Source organism: Rhinolophus sinicus, linkage group LG03, assembly GCF_036562045.2.
Source record: "Rhinolophus sinicus isolate RSC01 linkage group LG03, ASM3656204v1, whole genome shotgun sequence".
Lineage (NCBI taxonomy): Eukaryota > Metazoa > Chordata > Mammalia > Chiroptera > Rhinolophidae > Rhinolophus > Rhinolophus sinicus.
Window position 1 is genome coordinate 95,904,056 of NC_133753.1, and position 16,746 is coordinate 95,920,801.

At 36.0% G+C, this 16,746-nt stretch overlaps 1 protein-coding gene across 17 annotated transcripts in view; it reads right to left on the reverse strand.

Moving 5' to 3' along the window:
- The window catches only part of MYO9A (myosin IXA), a 265,178-nt gene that overhangs the window by 163,786 nt on the left and 84,646 nt on the right, over positions 1–16,746 (reverse strand). For all 17 annotated transcript variants that reach the window (XM_019735965.2, XM_074328221.1, XM_074328215.1 and 14 more), the window contains 2 exons: positions 13,453–13,569; positions 10,474–10,608 (listed from right to left, as the gene is read on the reverse strand). In XM_019735965.2, coding sequence (XP_019591524.2) covers positions 10,474–10,608; positions 13,453–13,569 — 252 coding nt within the window. The remainder of the gene's footprint in view (positions 1–10,473; positions 10,609–13,452; positions 13,570–16,746) is intronic.

Here is a 16,746-nt window from a genome sequence, read left to right on the forward strand (position 1 = left end):
TTGTTTTATTGATGGTTTCCTTTGCTGTGAAAAAGCTTTTTAGTTTGATGTAATCCCACATGTTTATTTTTTCTCTTACTTCCCTCGCGCGAGGGGATATATCAGTAAAAATCTTACTCCGGGTAATGTCTGTGAAGTTTCTTCCTATATTTTCTTCTCGGAATTTTATGGTTTCAGATCTTACATTTAAATCTTTAAGCCATTTTGAATTTATTTTTGTAGGAGGTGATCCAGCTTCATCTTTTTGCATGTGTCTGTCCAGGTTTCCCAGCACCATTTATTGAATAGACTGTCTTTACCCCACCATACATTCTTGCTTCCATTGTCGTAGATTAAATGGCCATATAGGCATGGATTTATTTCTGGACTCTCTATTCTGTTCCATTGATCTATGGGTCTGTTTTTATGCCAGTACCATGCTGTTTTGATTACTGTAGCCTTGTAGTATAATTTGAAGTCAGGTATTGTTATACCTCCCACTTTGTTCTTATTTCTCAAGATTGTTGAAGATATCCGGGGTCTTTTGTTATCCCATATAAATTTTAGGATTATATGTTCTATTTCTGTGAAAAATGTCGTTGGTAGTTTGATAGGAATTGCGTTGAATATGTATATTGCCTTAGGCAGTATGGACATTTTAACTATATTAATTCTTCCTATCCATGAACATGGTATGTGTTTCCATCTATTTGTATCTTCTTTCATTTCTTTCTTCAGTGTCTTATAATTTTCTGAGTACAGATCTTTTACTTCTTTGGTTAAATTTATTCCCAGGTATTTTATAGTCTTTGGAGCAATTGTAAATGGAATTGCTTTTTAATTTCTCCTTCTGATGTTTTGTGTTTGGTATATACAAATGCAACTGATTTCTGAATATTAATTTTGTATCCTGCTACTTTACTAAATTCATCTATCAGCTCTAATAGTTTCTTGGTGGAGTCTTTAGGGTTCTCTAAATATAGTATCATATCATCTGCATATAATGACAGTTTTACTTCCTCCTTACCGATTTGGATGCCTTTTATTTCTTTTTCTTGTCTGACTGCTGTGGCTAGAACTTCCAGCACTATATTGAATAGAAGTGGAGAAAGTGGGCAACCTTGCCTTGTTCCTGATCTTAAGGGGAATGGTTTTAGCTTTTCCCCTATTATCCTAACTTCTGATACCTTTGGCAAGATTCACCTGTTTAAAAATATTATATACAGCGGATCCAAGATGGCAGAATAAAGACGGTACTTGCTTCCTTCCATGAGCACATTAAAATTATAACTAAATTATATAACAATCAACCTGGAGAACCACCTGAAGTCTAATGAACAGAAGTTTTATAACAAAGAAGCATGTGGAGACTGGTAGGAGGAATGGAGATGCCTAATGGGCTGACCCCAAACCACTGTGTGGCTGTTGAGACTCAAAAGGGAGATCTTGGTCATAGAGATTCCTACAGGAGGAGCAAGGGTCTCCAACCCCACACCAGGCTCCCGAGCCCAGAGTACTAGTGCCAGAAAGAGGAGCCCCCACAACATCTGGCTGTGAAAAACAGCAGGGATTCGGACCATCCAAGTAGAATGGAAGGCTGCAGGAAACCTAGACAGTCTTTCAAATCACGTGTGCACAGATGCACTCACTCACAGACACTCAGACTGGCCTCCTGGAGGGATAGTGACTTGGTGGGCATTAAAGGCATTCAGGGGATAGACTAAGGTGTGTGGCTCTGGGCCAAGGAGAGGAAAACAGTTGCCATTTTCCCTGTGTGGGGTCCTGTTCCCCTGCAGCCCTCAGGTAAGTGCCATCTTTCCTGTGCTGAGCCTTCCCCCAACAGGCCAAATCTGAACCTGAATTGGTCTGGTGAGCTCCACCCTGCTGACCCCTGGGACCCCACCCCACCCAACTTCCAAAAGGCCAGAGACACTTTCTTGAGAGCAGCCAGCCCCAGCCACACTGCACTCTTTCTTGGAAAACTACTGAAGTCCATGGGCCCCAGGCAGGTGTTGACTGGCCTCGGTGTGCTCTGAGACTTTTGCTGATAGCTCCAAGCTCAGCACTGGCACCAAACTAGAATCTACATAAACTGGTTACCACAATTCTTCCCACTCTAATGACTCCGTGAGACCCTGTCTCATGCAACTTGCATACCACACGAGGCTTTAATGAGTGGCTGAACCTTAAGGAAACTGGCAGGTGACAGGAGGTCTCGGGATGTCCTGGTTTTTTGCAGAGCTACCCCAGGCCCGGTACTGGTGGCAGACATGCTCTGTTCACAGCGTGGCCTCTCCCATATACCTCCAGGTTTCCCACAGGGAACGAAAAACTGTGAATCACTTCATAGGTGCTACCAGGTAGTAGTACCCCAACTGGCCACAGGCAGTAGGTGACCTAGGCCTGCACCTCCCAAGAGGCCCCAGAACCAACCTACTTGGAGGCTGGCTTCAGACCACAACAGAGCACCGCCCAATTAGCCCCACAAGTGGCACACACAAAAGCTGATCGCAACAGGCACCAGAGCCCACTGGGGCGAATCCCGCTGGAGCAAATCCCACTCAGTAGGGTAAGCCTCCCACACAGTAGCCCGAAGCTGTGGACATGGCCGAACCCCATAGCCAGTCAGCATGAGGGTAAAACCCACCCACTGACATACCAACAGTAACCAAGGCTCAACTATAACAGGAGGGCACACAAGAGACATTTGTGAAGCACCCAGAGAGCAGGTGACCAGGAAGACTGTTCCAGGGCACCTACTAGGTAAGGCCACCCAGCCAAGACTAGAAGACACAGCAGATCTACCCAGTAAATAGAAATAAACACAGAGAGGCAGCCAAAATGAGGAAACAAAGAAATATGACCCAAATGAAAGAACAGAAGACTCCAGAAAAATAACTAAATGAAATGGAGGCAAGTAACCTACCAGAGTTCAAAACAATGGCTATCGTGAGAACTTCAACAAATAGATAGAAAGCATAAAAAGGGGCACAGAAACCATTAAACAAATAAACAAACAAAAAATCCAACCAATTACAAGTGAAGAACACAATTACTGAAACTAAAAACGCACTAGAAGGAACCACCAGCAAACTACATGAGGCAGAGGATCTAATCAGCAATTTGCAAGACAAGTTAACAGAAAAAAACCAATCAGAACAGCAAAAAGAAAAAAGAACCCCCAAAACTGAGGATATGTTAAGAGACCTATGAGACAACATCAAGCATAACAACATTCACATCATAGGAGTACCAGAAGAAGAAGAAAGCAAGAGATTGAGAACCTATTTGAAGAAATAATGAGTGAAAACTTTCCTAACCTGGCAAAGGAAATAGACATACAAGTGCAGGAAGCAAAGAGAGTTCCAAACAAGATGAACCCAAAGAGGCCTTCACCAAGAAACATTATAATTAAAATGGCAAAGGTTAAATGCAAAGAGAGAATCCTAAGAGCAGAAAGAGAAAGGTAACTAGTAACTCATAAGGGAGCTCCCATAAGATTGTCAGCTGATTTCTCAACAGAAACTTTGCAGACCATAAGGGATTGGCAGAAAATATTCAATGTGATGAAAAGCAAGGACTATAACCAAGGGTAGTCTACCCAGCAAAGCTATCATTTAAAATTGAAGGAGAAATAAAGAGCTTCCCAGAAAAGAAAATGCTAAAGGAGTTCATCACCACCATACCCATATTACAAGGAATGTTAGAGGAACTTCTTTAAGACGGAAAAAGAAAAAAGACCAAAATTATGAATAATAAAACGGCGATAGCTACATGTCTATCCACCATTACTTTCAACGTAAATGGATTAAATGCTCCAATCAAAAGACACAGGATGGCTGAATGGATAAGAAAACAAAATCCTTCTATTTACTGCCTACAAGAGTCTCACTTCAGATTGAAAAACACACACAAGGGGAAAATAAAGGGATGGAAAAGGTATTTCATGAAAATGGAAACAAACAAACAAAAAGATGGCAGAGTAACACTTATACCAGACAAATTAGACTTTAAAACAAAGGCTGTAAGAAGAGACAATGAAGGACCGAGTAATCCCACTTCTGGGTATTTATCTGAAAAAACCCAAAATGCTACTTTGAGGGGACATCTGTATCCATATGTTCATTGCAGCATTGTTTACAATAGCCAAGACATGGAGGCAGCCTGGGTGTCTGTCGATAGAAGAATGGATAAAGAGGTGATGGTACATATATACAATGGAATGTTGCTCAGCCATGTAAGAGAATGGTTTATTGCCATCTGCAGTGGCATGGATGGACCTGCAGGGTATTGTGCTGAGTGGACTGTCAGACAGAGAAAGACAGATGCAATGTGATTTCACTTATATATGGAATCTAAAGAACAAAATAAAGTAAATCAAAGCTACATTTTGATGGCTGTCAGATGGGACGGGGGTTGGTGTGTGGGTGAAAAAAGAGGAAGGAATTAAGAAGCACAAATTGGTTCTTAAAGTAGTTATGGGGGTATACTATACAGCATAAGGAATATAGTCAATATAGTCAATAATATTGCAATAACTATATATGGTGTCAGATGAGCACTAGATTTGTTGGGGTGACATGGGAGGGGTTGGGGCAGGGAGAAAAAGGTAAAGGGATTAAGAAGTACAAACTGATAGTTACAAAATAGTCATGGGGAAGTAAAGCATAGGGAATATAGTCAATGATATGGTAATAACTATGTATATTGCCAGGTGGGTACTAGACTAGTCAGAGGGACCATTTCTTAAATTATATAAATGTCTAACCACCATGCTGTACACCTGAAATTAATATAATATTGAATGTCAACTGTAATTGAAAAATTAAACAGGCGGGTAAAAGTGAAGAGGTATAAGAGGTCCAAATTTCCAGGTAAAAAACAAGTAAGTCATGGGGCTGTAATGTACAACATAGGGAATATAGTCAGTAATATTGTGATAGTGTGGTACAGTCTCAGATGGTTGCTGAATTTATCATGGTGATCACTTCTTTAAGTATACAAATGTTGAACAACTATGACGTATCCCTGAAACTCACGTAATATTGTATGTTAGCTATATTTTTAATAAAAATTAAAAGTAATAAAATAAAGTGAAGAAAATAAAATAGAAATATTATATAAATAGAATCATAACAATACATAGTATATATAGTCTTTTCACCTGGCATTTCTTCACTCAACATCATGTTTCAGAGACACATCGTGTTGTAGGATTCATTCATTGTAACCGCTGTAGGGTAGAGTTTGTGGAATACCACATTTGCTCATTTCTGTATTATTAATGGTTGCTTTCTCAATGTAATAGCAAAGTTGAGACCGTATGGCCCAAAAAACTGAAAGACTTATTAGTTGGTCCTTTACAGAAAAAATATGCCAAAATCCACTACAGAGCATTAGTTCTCAAACTTTAATGTATAACAGAATCACATAGAGGGCTTGCTACAACACAGACTGCTGAATCCCATGCCCAGAATTTCTGAGTAAGTATAGGATGGGGTCCAATACTTACATTTCTAACAAGTTCATCAGTGATGTTGATGCTATCAGTAGGGGTAGGGGAAGGAAAAATCATTCAGAACCACTGCTGTAAAGTGCACACAATTTATTCACTCATTGTACTACTGATAGATATTACAGTTGTTCCCAATTATGGGCCATTAAAAATAATGTCATTATGAACATTTCTGCACAAAACTTTTGGTGTGCATTTATATACATTTTGAGAGTGGAAACTACATCTGTATAACCTCAATAGATACTGCCAAACAACTTTCTAAAGTGGTTGTACCAATTTATACACCCACCACCAGTGTATGGGACTTTCCTGTGCATGGTATTTCTGTAATACTTGAATTATCAGTCTTTCTCATTTTAGTCATTCCGGTGAATGCCTAGGGGTATATCATTGGGGTTTTAAATTTCCCCGCTGACAAGTAAGTAAAAAATCTTTTCCATCTTCACTGCCCATTTGGATGTCCTCCCATGCCTATGTTCATGAAAAAAAAAAAAAAAAATCTGAGGAAACACCCTTGCCTTGTTCTCAATCTTAGGGAGAAAACATTCAGTCTGTTTCAATTAACTGTGATATTACTTGCTAAGTTTTTTGTAAATGTCCTTTATGAGGAAGTTCCCTTCTATATCTAGTTTGCTAAGGATTTTTTCTTAACATGAATAGATATGTAATATTATCAAATGCTTTTTATACTTCTATTGAGATCATCGTGAGGTTTTTCTTTGTTTTGTTAAAAGATGAATTAAATTGATTGGTGGTTAGATGTTAACACACATCAAGAAAGAACTCCACTTGGTTCTGATGTATTATTATCGTTTTATATATCTTGCTGAATTTGGTTTGCTAACATTTAAAATTTTTGTGTCTATGTTTATGAGTGAAATTGACTTTAATTTCCACTTCCAATATCTTTAACAGATTTCGGTATCAATGTTATCCTGGATCTCTAAAATGCATTAAGGCTTGACCCTTTTTTACTATTGCACATTAGGATTTATCTCAAACTGATACTAATTAATATTATTTCTTCTTTCACTGCTAGTAGAATTCACCAGTGGAGCCATCTTGGTTTACAATGTTCTTTATGGAAAGGATTTTAATTACATATTCAATTTCTGTAATAGCTATAGAATCGGATTTTGTATTTCTTATATGTCAATTTTGAAGTTTTTTCCATATTTTTGGTATGTCTACTTATAAACATAAAGTTGTTTTAACTTTGGGATCTCAACTTAAAGCCTGTGGAGGTTACCAGGGGGCTCCTCCTTGCTCTTGAACCTGGAAAAAAAAACCTTTTCAGCTTCTCAGATTCTTAAGCCTGACTCTTTCAGAGACTCAGCATCCCTCTACCAAAATAGAAAACTGTCTCTAAGAGAAAAACAGTCCCAAATGCTGGGCTCCTCCTCATCTGTACAAAGGGTTTCCTTCTTAGAGCTTATAGATCTAAGCCCTATAAAACTTTACTTATTTGAAGGTAGTCAAATGCCTTCAAATATATTTTGTTGTTTTTTCAGGTGTTCTTCAAGGCAAGTTTGGTCAAAATTTCCTAGTCTAACATCCCCAGAAGCGGGATCGACAAAAGAAAAACTCACTAGATTATGATCTCCTCAAATAAGATCCCTGCACTCTAAATTTCTATCTTCAATGCTTAGCACAGTGCCTGATACACAATTGTTATTCAATTTACTTATGAATCAATGACCTGAAGGATAATTCTGAACAAGTAAGGGTAATAAGACAGCAGTAGCATGAGTGGCCATCAGCCAGCGTGAGTGGCTGGCAACCATCCTGAGCTGCCCTGGGCTGCCGTGAGGGGCCAACCGATGACAACTGGCGTACGACTTCCTCAGCCGGGGGGAGCACAAGACTCATAATACCAGCATGATACAAGCAGCTGTGTCCTACACAACTAGACTGAGAAACAACGGCTTCAATCGGAATGGGGGTAGGAGGCGAGGCGGAAGATGGGGGGGGGGGAGACAGCAGTATTACAAATGACAACGGGAAATATATTTTTAGATCACCTCTTTTGGTCTGTCTATTACTCCCCATTATCTCTACACTAAACCTTGATTCAGGACTCTGAATCACTTGCCCACACTACTTCAGCAGGCTCCCAGATTACATCCTTCGCTCCAGTTCGCCTCTTTTCAGTCCATCTTCCACAGTTCTAATTCAAATCCTCTGCTAAATATGCTTCCTCCTTCTCTAAAAGAAAAATTCTAATCTCTGCATGATATATAAGGCCCACAACTATCTGACCCTAGGCTATTTCATCAAACTTATCTTTCTTCCTACCTGCATCCTTATATCCTATATTTTGGCTATAATGAACTATTTTCAGCCATCCACTTCATGCCTCACAGTTTAAAGGATAGTGTTATTTTTGCTTAAAATATCATTTCTCCATTGGCAATGCTGTGAGCTCACCCTTCTATTCAAAACTATATTCCAGAATCACCCCTGGGAAATCTTTGCAGACTTTCTGAAAGTTCTAATCAACATCATCCTTTCTACTACTATTTTACCTTATATCTGATTACAGCACTTATTATCCTGCAGGACAATTATTACATCCTATGTGCCTATGTACTACTTTTGGACAAAATTTAGAGGTGAAACTTCAGTAATCAAGATTTTCAAGATGTTTCCTCCCAAAGCATCTTTGCTACTTTTCTATTTCTATCTTATTTTTTCAAAAAATTTTATCTACTTAACTGATTTTGTATTCAGTTGAATTTAACAAATAGTCACCAGGTACCCATCTCATACTAGGTACCACTGATACACAAATAAATAAAACACTTAATATTTAAAATGCCTCAAATCTCTTATTTTCAGCAAATCCATTTTAAGTGGAAAAATATGAGAAGGAAGAGAAAGGAAGAATAAAATAGAGGAGATGGCAAAGAGGTGTAAGGTTTCTAAATTTTCCAGAAATTACATCAAAACCGCACCCATTACATCACAAATTACAGAAGAGAATACTGAGACTTGAAAGAAGAAAAAAAACATGCCTTAGAATCTAGTCTTCTGATCTATAATTCCACCACACTGCCCAAAATTATGACATTCAGAGTAGTAAATCAATAAGAATCACCCACCCACTCCCAAGTAGTTTTGAACACATTGTACATGAACTGTAATATTGTACTTTTATAGATGTTTTGAGGCATTTCTTGTGGCTCCCCCATGTCTAATCTAGACTTCTAGAAAATGTAAGAAAATTTCAGTTTACAACGGAGTACATTTCTTCTTCAAAAGCAATTTAACCAAAGTCTTTGGTTTAATGATCCACAGAGCAAGTGATGCTTTGTTTTGTAAAATATAGAACACATCAACAAAATGCATTATCCAGCCCTACAACATATATACCATGTTTCCCCCAAAATAAGACCTAGCTGGACCATCAGCTCTAATGCATCTTTTGGAGCAAAAATTAATATAAGACCGGGTCTTATATAATGTAATATAATATAATATAATATAATACCCAGTCTTACATTACGTTTTGCTCAAAAGACACATTAGAACTGATGGTCCGGCTAGGTCTTATTTTTGGGGAAACACGGTACAAGAGATAAAAATACTAACTTACTCATACATTATCCAGTTAAAAAGAACTAAGTCAAAAACAATCCCCCAGCTTAGCTTTTGGTTAAAAGCCAGAATTATGGAACCAGAGTGCTAAGATTTGAATACCAGCTTTGGGCATTATATATAAAACTAGAATAAAAATAATAGTACCCACCTAATAAACAGTAGGCACTACATAATGGTAGCTAATATTATAACAAATAGTACTATCTTTTAACAACTCTATCGAAGGGTCTAGCTAAAAGGTTGTGTTAAAAACTCTAAGCATTCATCAAGATGACTAGACTATATAAACCTTTAAGCAAAATAGAAGTGCTTCAAGCCAAGAGAGAGGGCAACAAACCCCAATGATAGGAAAGATCTTTTTTCTTTTCTGTTTTGTAGATCTGTGTGGTCTTTCTGTCCATTTCATTTTTTCACCATTTCTCATGAATTGAATATGAACTCTGCTTCTGCTTATGTCCTCATACCCAAACTGAAATACTGGGCTACATTTTCTTTGACCTGCATTTAACCTAAGAATTCTCATGGAAACTGATGGCATGCTCTTCCTACACTAAATCGATTTGCGCTTCTCTCAAGAAATATCTAGTCAGCCATTTTGGTCTCTACACATTGTCCTGTTTCCTTGTATCCACACTGAGTTGATCTGAGATTCTATTAGTAAGCTCCTCTATCCCATTCTAGAACTAAGAAATCAAAGTGATCAAACAAGCATACTTAGCATTACACACAGTGATCAAGCCCATGTCAGCAATTAAAAATTCACAACACCGGGGGTGGGGGGGTGGGGGGGGGAGATGAAGGTAAGGGGGATCAAATATATGGTGATGGAAGGAGAACTGACTCTGGGTGGTGAACACACAATGGGATTTATAGATGATGTAATACAGAATTGTACACCTGAAATCTATGTAATTTTACTAACAATTGTCACCCCAATAAATTAAAAAAATAAATTTAAAAAAAAAAATCCACAACACCCACAGAAACACAAAACAAAATCATCCATTTTTCATTCACAGGTGCACTCAAAGAAGCACATATTATTGAATCTACTTGGGGTCTATTAAAAAAAGAGAAAAGAAAACCCTGTATGATATGGTTCAAAACATATGCTCTGATACTATGTCATTTGCGTACACTAAAATTAAGACTACAATATCTATACTGAAAACAAGATTTAAAATGCTTATCATGATTATGAATCCAAAATGTCTGTGTTTATTTAAAGACATAAAAAAGAAATAGGTATAACTGATACATTCTACTAAACCTTAAATACACCCCACCAAAAAATGTATGTGTGTGTATGTGTTTGTGAAGGTAGGGGGGGTGAAAGAGGGGCAGGAGGGTAAGCATACATAAATTTGGGTACTCACCTGCTCCAATTTAAAGATATGCTGATTAAAGTAGTGTTGTAAACGTTCATTAGCAAAATTAATACAGAACTGTTCAAAGCTGTTATTTTCATAATCTTCAAATCCAAAAATATCAAGAACACCAATAGACAAAGTCTGTAAAACAGGAAAAAATTATGGTTAAAAAATGATGCTCAAATTTATGTCATGAATAATATCCACAATACAAGAAACAAAATGCTCTACGTTCTTCTACAGTGGAGAGATTCTGCGGGGCCAATGTTGAACCAAACTATACCACAAATAAAAAGCACTTTACTTCTCTTTATCTTCATCTTTTTTAAAATTCTAATTATCTTTTAATATCCAAAAATTTAACATGTATAACCCATTGTATTGGTTACTCTACAGAAATGCACAAAGCAGGGTTAGTGACCTGTTATCTCAATCTCAAAAATCCCTAAACTCCAAGAGACAAGAGAATGGAAATAGCAAGCTATGGGGAAGTCAAAAGGTTACTTAAGTAAAACTAGAGTTCTCCTGGCCATACCCTATTATACCAAGAGGACCATGCAATTTTTCCTGTTTTGACTTCTACATCCCAATAGAATTCTGCTTTAAGAACCAAGCTAACAAGTATGTTTAATCAGCCTTTTGGAAGCTAGGAATAAAACTGGGTATCAGAGTATGTGATTTCCTGAAGTTAAAATTTTACAAATGTTTATCAAAAAAAATTGTACAAGGTTTGTAATGTTAAATAGTTCTAAAAGGATTATAACAAAAAACAACAATCCCTTCATCCTCAATTTCTACTCCCTAAAATCAACAACACTCCAATCTTTTCAGCTGTTTGGTATGAAATAGTATAGTATAACATAGTATAGTAAACAGCAGCACAGAGTAGCATAGAGTAGTACAGAGTAGAATAGTGTAGTGTAATATAGTATAGTATAGTATAATACACAAATGCTTATTCTTCTATTTCTTGATATTTTACCCGTAGAAATTATCTTCTAACTTCTTACTACAGATGATAAGGATTCAGTTCTAATAACCCCAAACCAACATCCTTCTCACCATCCCACCTCATTCTTGAAATACAGTTGTATGCCAATTGTGGTTAAATGAAAACAATTTTTCTCCACTGGTGCTAAGAGAGATACTGGGCAAACTGATGTAATTAGTGATCAATAATAATAAAAGATTTTTTAAAGTCTCCATTAAGAGTATGTTTGATTAATTCTGCTGGCTAAATTCTAAGCCCTTATGAAAAACAGTGAAAATAATGACCTCCAAAAAAAAGTTAGTTTGGTTATTAGATTACAATTAAAATTAATAATCTAACTGCGGGCTTACACAAAGCATAAAGTTCCTGTAAGAGCAATTTTACATTTAAGATAATAGGATTAAAGTAATAAAGATAACATTTCTAATCAGCCTGAAAAGGTAGACTATTCCACAAAAGTTGTTGAGAAATAAAAATGAATTTGAAATTATTAAAGTTAAGTATCTAAAATCTGCCATATTAAAAATAAATTCCAATTGGAATAAAGGCCTGAACATAAAAAATTATATTCTAAAAGTATGAGAATAAATATTTTATAATCTTGGGCTAGAAGAGGCCTTCCTATGTAAAAAAAATACATAAATAAAACCCAGGACAGAAAAGGAAAAGAATGACCGAATTAACTGCACAAAAATTTAAAACATATGGGCTCAAAAACACAACATAAACAAATCTGTAAAGTTAAGAGAAAATATATGCAACATATATCAAACTATAATTCTTTGCAATATCCACAATGACTTCTAAAAAGGAATAAAAAGACAAAATGAACAACATAAAAGCAGCAAAAATATATAAAGAAATAAAATTGAGAAAACATTTGGCAATAAAATGGGATAGTCCTTATCAGATTAGCAGTGAAAATACTGATAATATCCAATGTGAGTAAAGGTGTGAGGAAATAGGCACTTTCATACACTATTGGAAGTGTAGTCTTTTTTGAAAAGCAATTTAGCAGTAGCTACCAAAATTTTAAAACATATACATCCTTAAATCCAGCAATTCATTTCGAGAATTTTGTCCTGGAGAAATGTGCATAAAGAATATTTGTTACATTATCATTTATAACAATAAAATAAGTGTAATACATTTTAATGGGGGAATTTGTGGTACCATACTATATATAATACCACATATTATATAATATTACAAAGTTCTTAAAAATAATGAGATCTAGATATATTTCAAGATATATATTTTTAAAAAAATACAAGTTGTAGGAACAATACAATGAAAAAGGGCTTCTATGGAAAGTAACCTCACAGGGTGATGAGATCGTAAATTCCTAACTGGGCAGGTCATGGTGGGGTACACATGTAACTTCTTTAGTGAAAGGTTTTAAACCAGCCCAGTCCATTGTTTTTGTGCATCTAAGTTAACATACCTTTGAAATACCAGAAGTAATACCCCTGAAGAGAATTAACTCTCAAAAGAGCAAATAATCTTGTTAACCATCCTGTAATCCAATCACTGAGTTGCTTCCTCCCACCTTCATGTAATCTTCCTTAGTCCCCTCCTTAATTTCGAATGCATAAAAGAAACTACAAAACTATTATTCTCCAAAGCATCTGAGATCTTGTTCCCTGGCACATGTTGTCCGTTTGGCTCAAAAGAACGCTTACAAAAATTCTCTACAGTTTGGATGTTATTTGCGTCAACAACAGCATGATTGCATTTTTATGTTTGAAAGCAATCTGCATATGTACATCTGTAGGAATGTAAGTACATGAGAAAAAAGGTCTGAAAAGACACACAGAATAACAGTTCCTCTGAACAGGGTAATAAAAACTGAAATAAGGAGGGACTAGCAGGGAGTACAGATAACAGGTGATTCTTTCTTATGACTTTTATGTAATTCTGTCTTTCTAAATTTCACATATTAACCATATTACTGAAAAAGTTTTCTGGAAAATATATAATCAGTGTATGTCTACCTTGGTGTTTTGCTCCAAATCTTTACTATTCAGAAGTGCATGATTAATCCGAAAAACTATCCAGTCAAATAGGGCACTATATAAAGACTTGGCCATGGAGTTCCTCACTGTCACGGCCTGAAAAGAAAAGAAAAGAGTTAGGAGTACAAGTGAAATTGATAACAATCTGATTAAAATACTATAACAAAGTGTGTTTTGCTCTCATTCAAGAAAGAAAACTTACTATTCATGAATAAGAAATTAATTTTTCTCTCAATATAAATAGTCTATAATTGAAGTTTTCTATATACAGTCATTAATTTAGTCCAACTCAGAGAATCTAGGCTAAAACTGCTTTGAAAGGTAAGGGGAAATGTAGGTCACCCAGTTCAAAATAGTTTTACTGAAAATTAGGGTATATATTTCACTTGGTAAAGAAGGTGTAACAGGAAGTTTACAAACAAATGAACCTTGCCAGCTCTAGTGGAGACAAGAATTCCAGGGAGAGCAATAAGTCCGTTAGCAAAAGGCATCAGTTATCTGCGGAATGCCAGTCAGACTCTTATAACATAATCATAATACCACCACAATTACATTCCTGGTTGTCTTCAGCTTGTCATCAACAGTAACCTCTAGAATTTCTCCATCTCTAGACAGAGTAACAATTATAGTCAGGCAATTTATTTTTTTCCTTCATTTCAAGCTTTCCCTAATTTATGGAAACTTTCTGTATCATCTGCTCAATTTTTCTGTAAATCTGAAATTGTTCTAAAATATAAAGTCTATTAGTTAAAGAAAATTCAACATTTAAGAAGTACTACCTTTACAGGGCATGTATCTTAAGAGAACTGAGTCCTACCACTTAGAATACAAACCCTAATAATTTATATATTTATCATCTAGGGACTTACTACTTTGAAGCATGTATATTCAGGTACATATTTATATCTCAGTTCTGAATTTTAGAGGAAGTACAGAGTAATGATTAACAACTAGACTATCTTCCAAACCCAGTTTCTCTAGCTTTGCGACCTTAGTCAAGTTACTTCAACTCTCAGGCTACAGCTTATTGCATTTTCAAAATGGAGATAATACTACTACCATCTACCACATAGACGACGAATGAATTTCTGAATTTCAGTGAAAAAAAAATGAAAGTTTCAAGTCTAGACAAAAAAATTACTACCTAAACTATTACCAAGGAGAAGACAGGTATTGAATTCTCTGTCTTCAACACTAGCAACTTGAAAATAATTGGAAATGTTTACTAGTGCTGAAAAGAAAAGGAATGTGGCCCTAGAATTCGATACTTAGACAAGTTACCAGCAAAGTATCTTTAAAATATCAATAAAATCATAGTAAAATATATAGAAAGAATTGTCATTCTATTTTTCCCAAGAGGGAACAAAAGGAATGAAGATAATCTGATCAAACTCAGCAAAAGTAAAATATATTTAAATTAAATAAAAACAGTAAGACACGAAAAACAAAGAATAAGAAAACATTGGTTATCACAATAAATGTAAATGGGTTGAGTTTTTTAGTTAAAAGACAGACTTTCATATTAAATTGAAAACTAAAACCCACCTATTTATAGTTTATAGTAACTCCTATTTTCATCAAATATTATAGTCAGATAGAATCTAGATTTACCAAAACATACTAACACTTATCTATACCATAACTCCCAATATTATACTTTCGGCCTCTTTTCTCTGAAATGCAGTCCTGCCTATCACAGCTTAATCTCAATAAGCCCAAATACCAATTAACATTTTCCCACCCAGACAAGATCTCATTGAGTGTTTCCTCTCCTACTGAATAGTACCAATATTCTTACAATTGTGTAAACCAGAAAATTAGGATTTATCTTTGACACTCCTTCCTCCTTGCTTCCCAGTAAGCAAATCATTGCCAGACGCTGTTGATTTTACCACCAAAATTTCTTTCTAAATATATTTATTTCTCCCTATCAGTATGTCACCATTCTAGACAAAGCAGCAAACATCTTTCTACTCAACAGTACTATAGCCTTCAAAGTCATCTTTCCACATTCACTCTTGTCCTCTGCGTTAGAATCCCAGGATGGTCCCCAGTATTCCCATCTCCTGGTGTACATATTCTGTGTAACATATACAGAATTTAAGTGTGGGCAGGACTGTAAATAAGAAGGATTTCACTCCCCTGTCTTATGTTATATAACAAAGGTAAAGGAATTTTAAAGATATAACCATGGCCCAAAATCAGTTTATTTCTTTCAGTTAATCAAAAGGAGATTATCCTAGGTAGAACTGACTTAATCAGAGAAAGCTCTTAAAAGGGACTGATCCTTTTCATCAGAGATTCTCCTGCTAGCCTTGAAGAAGCAAACTGCCATGCTGTGGACAGGACCACATGGCAGGAAATGGCAAGTAGACTCTAGCTGCTGAGAATGGCCCCTTACAGACAACAGGAAATTAGGGGTCTCAGTCCTACAACTGCAAGGAACTAAATCCTGTCAACAACTTGGGAACCTGGAAGAGGATGCTGTGTCTCAGATGAGATAACAGCCTTCACAGACACCTTGACTTCAGCCTGGTGAAACCTTGAGCAGAGGACCGAGCTAACCTGTGCTCAGACTGATGATCCATGGAAAACTGTCAGATAATAAATCTGTGTTGTATTAAATGTCTAAGTCTGTTACACAGCTACAGAAAACGAATATACTCTCTTCCAAATGATTCTTCACACTGTGGCCAGAGTGATCCTTTAAAAGAAAACCTAAGACACCTTTTTTGCTTAAAATATTTTAAGCAAAATGCTCTTCAGATAAAATACTAAAATCCTTAAGAACTGCTCCTCGTTTTATACCTAATGCCTAGCACATTTCTGGGCACAAAGTCTATCAACTATTCACTAAACAAATAAACACACTAAAATGTACACAATAAAGCAAAGGTTATAAAAATAATCTCAGCAAGTTAAAGTTAAAAATGTAAATAAAAATAAAGAAATGTTTCATAATGAAAAAGTTATAAAAGAAAATATAAAAGCAGTGAACCTTTATGTAAAAGAAGGGCAAAACTCTTAAAGGCTTGGTTTTTCTGTTATTTGGAAAGGAGTTCTCAAAGTTGGAGACTATAAAATGTAACATAAGATACCTGACGTAATGAAGAAATGTAGACTTGTAGGTACAGTTAGGAGGGGCCAAAAAGTGGCAGAAATGGGTCAGTGTCTGCCCAGAAAGTATTCTCTACAGTTCAATCACTATTTCCCCACCTTCGTGTCTTCTAATCTCATATTGCTGTCCTATTTTTATAATTGCCATAGTTTGAT